This window comes from Pyrgilauda ruficollis, unplaced genomic scaffold (assembly GCF_017590135.1).
Source record: "Pyrgilauda ruficollis isolate IOZ18807 unplaced genomic scaffold, ASM1759013v1 scaffold9, whole genome shotgun sequence".
In the NCBI taxonomy this organism is placed as follows: domain Eukaryota; kingdom Metazoa; phylum Chordata; class Aves; order Passeriformes; family Passeridae; genus Pyrgilauda; species Pyrgilauda ruficollis.
Window position 1 is genome coordinate 7,341,551 of NW_024531043.1, and position 13,197 is coordinate 7,354,747.

The window sequence follows — 13,197 nt, forward strand, 5'->3', positions numbered from 1 at the left end:
AGCAGCCAGCACAATAAGCACCAGTGCATGGGCAGGCCTCAGAAATGGGCTATTTTAACCCTCTCTGTAATTATAAAACACCAGAACTGCCCATTCTCACTGCACAAGACTATCAGAGAATTAAACAAAAATCAAAAGCAAATCCCCCAAGAGGCCCCACACTTAACCCCTGCTCACTGTGGTAGTTAGGTAAGGAGTCCTGATCCTAATCAGCTGTCTGCTTTAATCATCTTTTTGTCGGCTTTGGTAAAGGGAAAGGAAAGAAAGTTAAAACAAGGCAATGGATTCTAAGGAAAGAGAGTCGTGAGAGCAAACAACAACGTGAAAACAGCTGAGACAGACAAGCAAATACCCTGCCCTGCTACACAAAGAAAGCTCCAGCACGTATATGACACAACTGCTTCAGGACAGTCTTAACCAAAAAGGTCCAGAAATAAAGACCAGATATTCTCAAAATCCTCTGCCTTTCCTCTTCAGCAGGATGTAATCCTTTCCAGGCTGGTGAATTCAAGATGGATTTAGGACAACTTTTCATTTTAGCGTGCAAGGCCGGTGACAGCGAGGTTATCCCAGCCCAAAAGCCAAGGAGCACTGGGAATTTCGGGGGATGCGTCTGTTTAACAATAGCAGCTTTCTAGTCAGATTAGAGGTCTGCTCCCCCCCGGTGCCCCGAGCACAGGGCAGCAGCAGGGAGATTAAAAACACGGGCAAAAATCACACACAAGTCATATGTCCCGTCCCTCGAGGGGCTCCCGGTGTCAGCTGGCTGTGCCTCCCGCAGCTGGGGGGTTTATGGAAATCAGGATCAGCCCGTCCTGCTCCGGCCACAAGGACAAAGGGGCACCACTGCTGAGCCTCCGAGGCAGCCCCTCTGCCAAGGCCACTGCTCAGGCAGGGGGAAACTCAGACAGAGAGGGCCCTTTGTGCTTGCTTATGGCTGTGGAGATGAGTGAAAATCCATGGGACTTTTCATCCTAATTAAAAGCAGAGGTCATCTAAGAAGAAACAGACTTTCAGAAAAGAGAACTTCTAAGGGAAAATGTGTTGTAAGGAAGTTCATGGACTTCAATATTTGTAAAGCTGAAGTATGTAGTTTATTTATGTTTGTACTTCTGCTTAAGCTTTTCATGGGACGTTTCAAAAACCCTCAAAAGAGCTCCCACGGATCTGGAATAATATGTGTACTAATTACTCAGCTCAATTCGAGCTCGTGGCTTATGGACAGTCCCTGGAGCCAAGGGTCCAGCTCCTCAGCTGGCTTACAGCAACCTGGCTCCATCTCACACAGCACTAAGAGCAAACAAAACTCTGTTTATTCAGTGAACTCAGCTTGTCCAGGTGAATTCAAGCATGGGGATAGTTTTGTGAAGTGAGGCTATTTAGGAACATGGGAAAAGAAAACCAGCAGAAGTTAAATGCTTTGGACTGACACCCACCATTTTATTCCTGGCTCTCTAAAACTCCTGGTATATTACAGGGAAAACTTCTTTCAAAATACTTTACATTTCTATTCCATATTATTATTTTTCTATCTTTTTAAATCCTTTGTGCTGTCATTGCACTTGCAAGCCACATCATATTTTTACAGTCCCTTTTTCTTTTCTCTGTCTTCAAAGAAGACAGAGTACTGTCCCACCTGAAGGGGACCTATCTGCCATTCTTTTTCTTGTCCAGAAGAAAAAGACAATTAGAGTCTCTCTTTTATGCTTGACATCATGGCAAAAGGAGATTGATACTTATTTTGGAATTAATACTCCTTTATTCATAAATCTTGTCCAGAAAGTCTTGCTCACATTGCCAGCCCATAGGCACACTACTGTAGGAAATACATATTAAATTCAGTTTTATCATTTACCTTTGGCTCCAGCTCAAGGAGTTTGAGAGTCATAACAAGAGCCCTGTTTCCAATATTGATTTTTGACACAGAAAAAATGCTAATTTATCAGAGGTCCTAAAATACAATGAATTTTCCAGCCCAGCCAAGAAATGTTACCCACCTAGAGAAGATATTTTTCATTAGTGTGTGACAGAGCAGCAGGTGGAAAAACCCTGTTTGTCACAATTCCAATGTGCCTCTGGTCACCGAGCGTGCTTCCACACCATGAGGGAAGCATGCTCAGGAATTCCCAAACAGAAGTATGACATGCTTCATTGCAATAATTTTTTTTTCTTTATGTAGGAATTTATCCTCCTTGGTACATCAGTTTCTCCATGGCCATCTCAAAGATGTCAAGGTATACAATCATCCCTGGGATCCATGTGGGAAATGGTACTGACTCAAGGTCTGTACAGAAAAGATGCTGTTGAAGGTACTTTTCCAAGTGATAATTTGGTTCCAACCTAACAGCACAATAATATCCTTGAAGCACAGAGTGGATTAGGGAATGCTGCTGGTGAGATCTTCAGTGAGCCCCTGTAACCACTGCACCAAAGGCACGAACCTGTCCATGCTCACACCAAGGATTTCTGGCCTGAGAGCAGCCTCCTCAGCAGGCACCATCTGCTTCAGGGCTTCACAGACCTGCACTGAGCTGGCACAAAACTGAGAGAGGCCGTGGAAAGAGCTTTACAGGGGATACAAACCTGCAGAGTCAACAGTTCCTCTGCTGATGATTTCCCAGCACTTTGAAGCCATTTGTACCTGTCCTCCCTCCTGCTGAGGTCGTTGAGCTTGGCACTATCTCTGTGCTACATACCAGGGGAATGCAGCTCAGAACTGGCTGTCCCAGCAAATGCACTCATAGGCATGAGCCAAAGAGATCTGACAGGGGCAGAGTGGTTGTGGGCAGCTCTGTTGGGCAACAGCCCCACTGTACAGCAACACTGAGCACACGGCACAGGAGAGGAGTCCTGGATAGCTGTGAAGATCTTTGCCACAAAGACCCAAACTGGCTGGAAAGCCAGTTCCAAAAATGAACAAGATCATTTGATAGAACAGCCAGGAAGGGGCAGACTGGGGTCCAGGCAGACAGTGCAGTGGGCTCAGGGTGCTCAAAGCCTACCCAGCACTTGCCTGAGTCACCTCAGGTTCAGCTTCACCCAGGGGATGAGATAACTGTTCTCATGCTACATCACCAATCAGAGAAGTGAAGGTTGCAGATAGCACCGAGCTGACTCTGGATGACCCAAGAGTCTCTGCGAGCCTTATGGTGTTCTGCACATTTCTCTCTATCCACGAGCTCCAGCCTGAGTTATCTGAGACATTGGTTTCCTGTGCTCAACAAGGAAGATGTAAAATCAACAGAATTTGATCAGCTGCCAGGGATTTGACTAGGCTACAAAGACTTTGATATTTTACAGAAGCTCAGAATAAAAATCAGCTGCTGCTGTAGCCAAGTGTATGTTACTGTTTTTATTTAAAAAAAAAAAAAAACCCAACCCTTTCAAGAACAAATAAAACCAAACAAAGACGTCTCATCCTCCTGTACTTTTGTTCCAAGGCACACTCAGACAGGTTGGCTCACTGGCTATCCATTTGCCATATGCTTTCAAGTTTATTCTTTCATTCACTCCCATATTTTAGCCCCTTCCAGTTCAGAAGACGAACAGCTGCACAGATGCTCTATAAATAAACTACATAATTTATTGGAAGAGGTTTTTTGTTTATTTTTTTAAGCTACCACATATTCCCCAGCTCTATCCTTTTCCATCCTCTCTACAAAACTGAGTCCAATTCAGCTGCAGCTTGGGTTTGTTTCTACAGTGTGCTCAACCTTATAAACAACTGCAACTTTTTAGCCATTAATAACAAACTGTATGTATTATCTTATATTCATTGTAACTACTTTATAACTATGTTTGGTTCTAAGTTAACTACCAGAAAGAAACCTGACAAACATCCACAGGGTGGGTATGTATCAGTGATGTATAGAAACTTCAACTAGTTCTAACTCTAATTTCTGATTCTCTGTGTATTTTTTAACAAATCAGTGCATTTTCAGGTACACAGGCCTCTCATCCTATAACCAAAAAGAGAATCTGTTTTGTCTGCTCAGAAGACAGACAGACCTCTCTGACTAAGATCACTAATCTCATTTGTGCATGCAGGAAATGTGACAAATGGCTGGAGTAGTTTATCACACAAATGTAACCATCAAGTCATAGAGGGAATGAGATATTAACCTCCATAAACAAACTCGTGTTCTATTTCTCAGCACAGCGGAAGTATACATTTAATGAGATAAGGATATGAAACACATGCTGCCAAGGAGAGAAAGAGCTTGCAGCAGCAGTACAGACATAGAAATGTCTTGTCCTGTCCCAGTAAAAGTAAACGCCATTTGAAAATTAATTTTGGGAAATAGTGTTTTAAGAGATTTTGCCCGTGGTATATACAGGAGACTCTGAAACTATGTGCCAGGTCACTGTTACTGCTGGTTTTGAGGCTCAAATTAAATCTAGGTGCAACTGGAGTTCATCAGATGTAACTTCAATGAGACCAAAATTTCACAGCTATTTCAAGCATGCTCCTTATTATTTAGGCACCTAGTGTTCCATGGGAAGCCTGAAGTCAAGGAAGTTGCTGGAATATCCAACCCTCAGGAGTTAATTATTTAGACACTTACATTTAGTTTTCTTTCTGCCTCTAGCTCCAGAGTCTGCACTTCATGGACGAGGCACTTGCTGAGGTTTTTCACCAATGAACCTGCTCTGACCGCCTGGACAGGCCTTGATGGCTCAGCTGGATGAGCCAAACCTTGGACTGAGATTTTTTGATGCAAGATTCCTACTGTAGGTTGTAAGTTCTCTCGTGGCAAATGCTCATTTCCTTAAAATGTGCATTTTCTACAAATGTTTCCGAAATCAAACATCTCTGCAAGGACAGCTGACGCAAGTGAATGGAGAAGAGTGTGGATTCAGAACGAGGTAATTAAAATTGAGCATGCACAAAATAGTTTGTGGTATTTAAACAGCTGCTGATGGAACCCAGTAAAGAACTTCATCAAGTAACGATACAGATCATCATTCCACAAGACTTCCACAACACAAGCCATCAGCACAGCTATCAGGAGGAACACCCAGCACAGCGGTGTCTCCACCGTGCCTCCTGCTACCACTGCTTTCACCATGTCTGGGGAGCAGGGGCAGAGACAAAACAGTGACTTAATGCTTCATAGAAAGCTGCTTTCGTGAGAAAATGAGAACTGTTGTGGATGCTATGGACAACTCCTGCTGTGGGGCCAGTTGTCTGGATCTGGTGGTTTGAACATCTCTGTGCCACCTGCAAGAATCAGCTTCCCATGGGAGTTTGGGCCAATGGAAGTGGCAGTCTCTGACTTTTGCTAAATCAATTTAGGGCAGTGTCAGAGTCTTGGGGGAAACAGTCAGCCTCAAGAGTTGGCACATGGTGGGGCAGAAGGCAGTTTAACAGGGAAAATGACAATCCATAAAGAACAGCAACACCATTTCACACTACTCATGGTCTCAAAATACTGCCCTGGCATGCAGAAAGCTCTTACCTCCCTTGAGAGGTTATGGGTTGGCAAAATAAGAGAACTTCGTCCCCACACATGCACAGAGAAGGAGCTAGTAATTTTCTGAAAATCATTTCTCTGAGAAACAAAAGTAAATTTCTGAATAGCCAGCAATGGAAGAAAACAGTCCTATGATTTATTGGCCTTGAGACTCTGAGAAGAATTCTTTGGCCTTTTTCCATTACGATTTTGCAACCTATGTTATAGCCACTGGGAAATTGTTTAGTTCCCAAACCAGGCCCTCAGTCATAAAATCTGTGAAGATGATTCATTATTATTTATGTGGTGCCATGGGCATGCATGGCATTTTACAGAGAAATAGAAGATAAAGCATCTGCCTTTAGAAGCTTAGGTGAATCTGATTCTCCAAATGTATGGAAAGCAGCACTTAATGGGTCCTGTAGCAAACATTCCTCATCCCTCAATGAATTAAGCAATGATACTCACCTGGGATACTGGAGGATACTTAGTAAACATGTAACTACTGTCTAAAAATTTCTAACATTATTTCATTAAAAATGTGAGGCTTTTCAAGTCATATGTTATTTTGTAATGGTTTTATGATGAAAATGTACTTAATCTTGTATTATGAATTTCTGATAATATGCACGATAGCATGGGACAGTGTTGCTATGAAACTAGACCATAAATTCTGCACTGCCTGACAATTTTTTCTCTTTGTGCAGTGGGTAGAAGCTCAGCAAGTTCCATCATCCTAAACTTACAACATAAATTATTGAAAGTAAATAATTCTGGTGATTACAGTAAAAAGAAATGTGTTCCAGGCCTCCACATCAACTTCCTGAAGTACATAAAATCCACCCTTGTTCTGGTTCTATGGAGAATGAGCAGCTTTAGCTCTTGGTAGGAAACAATTTGGGACCACTCACCTAGAAGGCGAAACTTTATCAAGGTAGAGGTTGTGAAAACAGCAATTACTGTCAATCAGTGTAGGCAGGAGTTGTCTGCTGAACTGAGACATTCACGTTCAGATTTGCATATACCTTCATCTAGAACCTTTGCACTCCACATGACTTACTGTCCGAACAACCAGGGTATCATATCTCCTCACCATACATTTGTTTTGAGAGTCAGATATAATGTGATTCCAGGAATTTTCATGTTGACTTTTCTAAGCCTCTCACACCCTCTCCTATTTCTGTATTACTCTACTCAGTGATGTCTGTGCCTGCCTTTTTGGACAGCTGAGCAGAAAATGTACCCAAAACAAAACAATTAATCCACCTCTATATGAAGAAATGTCATTATTGCACATACAAATAAGGTACATATGAACAGAAAAGGACAATTAAACATGTCTGGTACATTGCACACACAGGCAGATGTGTCCTGACCCTGAATACCACCCTCAAAACATTGTGGCACTCCTGTGAAGGAAACATCAGCAACACCCTCCCCTGAAAACAAGCGAGCTTGTTTTGTAACTCAGAGGCTTGTAAATAAGAGAATATTGACTTTCTTGTTGGTCACAATGGTGAGGGCTGCAATTCTTTGTAAAATGGGAGTAATTGTGTATTTGATTCTTGTATTTAATACACAAATGAAAACGTGTATGGGGGAGGGAGGAGAGGAGGGAATGATCTCCTGCTGGTGTTGAAAACTCTCCCCACTCAGGTCTTGTAATTCTCCAGAGGTGACTATCTAGCTGAAATACACCATCAACTGACCAAAAAGCTCCTCCCTATAAGTATAATATTAAATTAAGAAGTGCCCAGGCTCTTAATGCACGCCCACATGTCAGGGCTGTCTCCTGCCAGGTGCATGACAGCCCTGTGCTCTCACCCTGTTTCTGTTCTGCATTTCTTCCATGTCAGTGGCTGTGCAATAGGTAGTGTAAACCTCTGCAATCAACATCAACAGAAGTGAAAGAATTAGCTGTAAAATGACTTACGGAGTAGCCTCTTCCTGAAAGCGATTGAGCAGAACTCTGTGGGAGGAAACAATATGCCACAGTAAGTAATGCAAGAGATTCTGTGTAATGTAAGATAAGAATCATTTTGCGATTCCCTCCCCCAGCCCAGTATTCCTTAGGGGAAAACTCCACAACCTCAAATGATCTCCTGATACTCTGTGTGCTGCCACAGGAGTAACAGGCAGAGAGCACTTCCAGGTGAGGGCTCTGGGGCTATTTCAGGCAGGGTTTCAGAAGCCAGAGCAGGGCTTCAACAGCTCCTCCCGAGCAAGGTAAAAGCTCTCAGCGTGGGACACGTCTTCACAGCAGCAGGACACACACTTTGAACCATCCCTCCTCAGGACGTGACGGCGCCTTCCTGGGAACAGCACGCACATGTAAGGATGCTCTCCAGAACCAGGCTTGCACATTTTGCCTCATCAACTCCAACTCTCAATCATGTAACCAAATATCCCACTTTCCATTCCCCTCCATGAATCTGTCAGCCTCCAGCCTTCACTGCTGCAGCATTACCATACGACAACTCTATCTGAAATAACAATAGCAGCAAAGCACTAATTTATCATCTCTCAGAGCTTTAATAAGCACTCTGTCCCTTTTGAATAAGTTAAATTACATTGTTTACTCCTGCTTTTCATTTCAGCTCCTCCTGCTCCTTTCTCTACCACATCCTTACCTCTTTCACATGCTGCCAAATCATTTGGTTCTTTTCCTTCTCATTACACCAGCTCCAGTCACTTGGATCCCTTTCCTCTCTCTACGACCAAAGACTGTCGAGCTGCTGGGTTTTTGCTGGCAGTGGCTTTCTCAAAGCAGCTAAATGAATTCCACCTCTAGCTCCAGCTGCTGCTATATGCCTTCTTTTCGGAAATTAAAAAGGAGCCAGGAACACACGACACCACATAACCCAGCAAGTACTCTGCAGGCCAATTTCCAAGTGTGATTTATAATCATGATGCCCTCACTACATGATTTTATTAAACAAGATCCAGGGAGTCTTAGCCGTCCTGTTTCTAAGACTGATGTTCTAGTGGGTACCAAAAATACCGAATTGTTGCAGGCTGATGGTGAGGATTATTTTGTCTTCTTGCAGCAGTGCCAGAAGTTATCACGTTACTAAATCAGCACAGCACAATACCCCAAAGAGATTGATGCAAACTGATTGCAAATACTTGTAATTTTTCACCAGCAAGATAACAGTCCCTTTGTACTAGCAGTTTGAAAGCCTTTTGATCAGAGGATACCTAGATGTACACAGGAAACCTTTTCCAGACTCCTGCTCTCAGTGGAAGACACAATTGTGCCACTGGCTTGCACCTGCCTCTGACACCAGACAGGCAATTCTCCAGCCAAGTGCCCCTGGAGAAAAGCTCCCAAAGCAAAGAAGAGACAAGAGCAAAGTTCTACCATTATGTGGGTGTGGGAGGAGGACTCCTTAACCCTCTCACCAGCTGGCACAAGAGCAAGGGTGCCAGACAGAAGGAAAGGTGTGACCCAGCTCTTACACACAGGTCTGCAGCCAAGGAGTGACTGGGTGCCAGTCCCCATCTCTGGCATGCTACACCTGCACCTCTGTCCTGTTGCACCTCTGTGCTGCTGGAAAGGGACAGCTTCCACAGGGGAGCCTGAGGCAGCAACAACACTGCTAACAGCATCTGAATTCCCACCTTCTGCATAGTGAACACAGATTTGGCCACCGCCTTCAAACATTACAAAAAAAAAAAAAAAACTAGGGATTTATTTATAAACCTCCTAAATATAAACTGCCCAGAAATAAAGCTACAGACCAGTGAAATGAAGGGCAGTGGTATTTACCTCTATTTTTGAGAAACTATGATAAACTTATCCCTCTCTCTACATACTCTATACCCCAAAGTACTCATGGAATTCAGCCTTGTATAGAACCAAGTTAATAACAATATCCTGCTATCTACATAAGTATGTCAAACAGCTGAACACAATTATGTGTTCTGACACTTTGGAGGGCTTGACCAGGCAGTTCACCTAAAGTAAACACAGAAATGACGAGGAGGCAAATTACCTGCTTGGAAAGGCAGGAGGAGGAAAGGAAAAAGGGTGGAAGTTCTCACTTCAGCCCTCCATCAACTGAGATTTAACCAAGAATGACAAGGTCTAACAAATTGGAAATAATAACCAAAAACAGAAACAAGAGGTTTCATTAGAAGCTTCTCTCTAGGGAAACAGCCTCAGAGCATTTTCACTCTCACAGTTACTTCCAATCTTTGAGCTTTGTGCACACGCAGAATGCTTTCCTGGCGTGGAGCAGACTCTTGGACAACAAACTCAAGCACACTAACAACAGACCTGCTTTTCTTAAGACAACTTTCAGGCATCCCAAGCTGTCCAAGAACCCCAGGAATCTGCAGACCACTGATTTAAAACCACTGAGTAGAAAACAATAAAACCAGTTGTTGGGTAAAGTGTTACATCAGAAATAATGAAAACTGAATGGCAATTGACTCTGGTATTTTTCACATCCAAGAGCCTCTTCTCCTTAGAAGTTTTAACATCAAATTTCCTGAAAAATCAGTGGTGAAAAAGGGTGGGGTTTTCCCCCTCCCTCAGAATTTTTCTTGCATATATAAAATTAGTAACTGGTGAATACTTTGGAGTCAACTCGTAAAATCTTTTCCAACAATTAGGTTTATGCACAACCATGCCCCACACTCTCCAGGGCTGTTTGCATGCATTTTTCTGCACATCTAACAAACCACTATTGCTTTTTTGGTTAGCTGGGAACACCGCAGCTCTTTAGGCAAATCCATACCAATTGTCACATGTAGCAATTCTAAAAACAACCCAGCTAATATCAGCTACGAGTGCCAGAGCAGAACAGTTTGCACAGTTTGCAACTGTGATGGATGGTCCTAAAGGAAAAAATCTTTGGGGGTTAATACAAACACGGCTCAGTCCATATGTCTCTATATCAAGATCAAATAATGAGAAAAGTAATCAATTGTGGCTGCAAATATAAGAAATCTTAGTGGAAGTTTAACTTGGCATCTACCCAATGCTGAAGAAACTTCCTTTCAGAGTGAATGAGTGCTTGTCTGGCAGGAGTAATTACTGGGGCAAGCCTTCAGCTGGAACAACTTACCAAGGCTCTTACCTACAAGGACAGGAGCACTTACATGGAGGGCTGTCAGACAACTCTCACTCTCCAAAGAGGCTATTTGCTGGTTTGGTCAATTTTCTCTTTGTCAGAAGGGCCTCAAGCAGCAGGGGACAATGGTGCCCGTGGTACCCAGCCAGCCACATTCCTGGTGGTGCTGCTCCCACCAGCACAGCACCTGCCTGGGACCTCTGGCTCACCTGAGACTGAAACCCAAACCAGCTGCAACACAGACACCCACAAGGCTCAGCTCTGCCTGGAGAAACCACGGCAGGCAGGAAAGGGGCTGACAAACACACAGTTCAAAGGCAGGACTGTGACCCCACCCAGGCAGCTCCCTGAAGCCAGACACTGAATCCCAGACCTCTGGCTCCAGCTGCACAGCAACCCTGAGCAGAGCCTCAGGGAGGGCAGCAGCCTCTCTGCCTGCTGAGCACCAGCTTTTGCCTCTTCCAGGGCTGTTTGGAATACCCAGCGTTCCTAGGGGAGACTGTTATTAGTTAGGGGCAAAATGAGGATGGTCTGTGCATTTAATGATGCAGAAGTGGAGCTGCACTGCTAGGTGGCATTTGTGCATAAAGATAAATGGCTTATAATATTTTGCAGATGATGTGGTCTTTTACAACGAAAGAGTTTTGGTTCCTTTTAAGCCCAAGGTTAAAAACAAAACCAGACAGCACAGACAAGACATTTCAGTTATGTCACAGAGTGAATTATTTCTGCCCTGGGATAGTTCTCATGTTAATTACACTGGATATAAAAAAATACACCTTTCTGGAAGCAAAGGCAAAATCTTACTGCTGAAAGACTCTACTACCCCCCCACTGATGTCCTTGAGAGCTTGAGTTACACTGCTATCTGCAACAGTATTTAAAAGATTTCTTTCTTTCTTTGTGATAAAAATGGCAACTGCAATTTAGAAAAGAAAATAATGAGAAAACCTCACCAATAACCTGCAGCAGGTTTTCCAAGATTGTCTATTAAATTCACAGAAAAAGTTATTTCCCTTATATAAATAAAAGCATGGCCTTCCACTATTCTCATGATGCAAAAGAAATTAAGACACCCTCTGTTCAGTTTCTTAAAGCTATTGGGTTACTTATTGAACTTGAAAGACAGCAGGAAGGGCTTTAAAATCCAGTAATAATCAAGGTAAAAGGGCACCTCAAGCCAATTCCCCACTCTCAATAGGTCAGGCAGGTTTCAAGTTGGATCTTTTGTGTCCTTGATATAAAACCTAACTAAAAGGGGATTAGTTAAAAGCAGGTGATGGCAGCACAACCACAAAACTAGGTCATTTGTAGTGCTCCCTTCCATCCTCTTTGGCTAAAGGACACAAATTAACATATTCCAGAAGTGTCAAGAGTTCATTCCTGCTTTTATGACATGTGCCATTGGCTGAAACCAAGAGTGTATCAAGTACCTCCAAATCAGCTGTTGAAATGGCTGTTTTCAGCCAATAGCTATTCCCAGGTGGCACAAATAGTCCCCAAAACCAGCCTCCAACCACTACTGTTAATGCCATCCTTGTGTTAGCGTCGAAACTGAGGCAGGGAAAGACTCAAATGTGCTCAGAGGCACCTGAGGAGCACCCAGCAGAGGAGGGAACTGAGGCAGAATTCCCAGCTCTGACTTAGTGCCAAATCTTGCCTTACCAAATCACAGGCCCAGACTTATCATACCAATGCTGCAAAAGCCTGATTTGCTTGGTTAGCACTCAGCAGAGGTAATCAATAGTATGCACAGAGAGATCTGATTTTGAATTCTGTTTTATAGCATTTGTTCAGGACAACACTCACCTCAGCTGCACCCATCTTCCACTCTTTCCCAATTCCACAGTCAGAGAGGGCAGAGGAACCAGGAATTGCATGTGTTTACCCTCCCCTTGGTCATTTAAAGAGCATTCAACAACAGAATATGGGTTCAGCTTAGAATACTGGGGAAGTCTCGTATTTCCTTCCCAAACAAATCCCTTATAAAACTCAAATATCTTGGAATGAGAAGGGTAAGTGGAGAGGAGGGCAAAAAGAGCCAAGGGCAGGAGATATGCCAGACCTTAACACAGAGACTCTTAATGCAATCAATTTCCATAGCCACACTCCTGTCTGCTGATACAATGAGTTCAATTGACATGGCAAAGGTCACCAGTGCATCTGATGTTCACTGAGATTAGAACCCAGACCTGACAAGATAACCACAACACGTGATGAACGAGCTGCATGTCATGGTGCAATGCTTGAATGTGCTCCTTGAATTCCCTGACTTTATTCTGTTGGATAAACAGAGAGTGTTATGCTTAGAAACACTGCAAAACCAGTCTGGTAAGATATCAAACTACACAAGGTCTGAACATCTGTAACTGGCTTGATAAGCTACAGAACAGCTTCCACACAAGACACTGTTATTCCTACAGCTGATGGCTGCAGACTGCAGAAGGAAAGATGCCCACTGACCAGGAATGAACAAACTGAGTGCAGTCAGCCAGGAACAACAGGAAAAGACTTCACAGAAATGCACAGAACCTACAGGAGTGCTGCTCCTGCTCAGACCATCACCTCTGCCAGCTTCACAAAACTTCTCCAGACTTTCTTTCTTCCTGAGTATCCCTCACTGAAACTTCGTGCCAGTCATTAGAACTTAAATTTCTGCTGAAGCCA

General features: G+C 43.4%; 1 protein-coding gene across 20 annotated transcripts in view; it reads right to left on the reverse strand.

Moving 5' to 3' along the window:
• Window positions 1–13,197, reverse strand: part of FBRSL1 (fibrosin like 1) — a 500,045-nt gene that overhangs the window by 263,626 nt on the left and 223,222 nt on the right. For 18 of the 20 annotated variants that reach the window (XM_041488543.1, XM_041488539.1, XM_041488548.1 and 15 more), the window contains one exon: window positions 7,387–7,422. The exons of the other annotated variants lie outside the window; for them this stretch is intronic. In XM_041488543.1, the coding sequence (XP_041344477.1) occupies window positions 7,387–7,422 (36 nt within the window). The remainder of the gene's footprint in view (window positions 1–7,386; window positions 7,423–13,197) is intronic. 20 annotated transcript variants of the gene reach the window in all.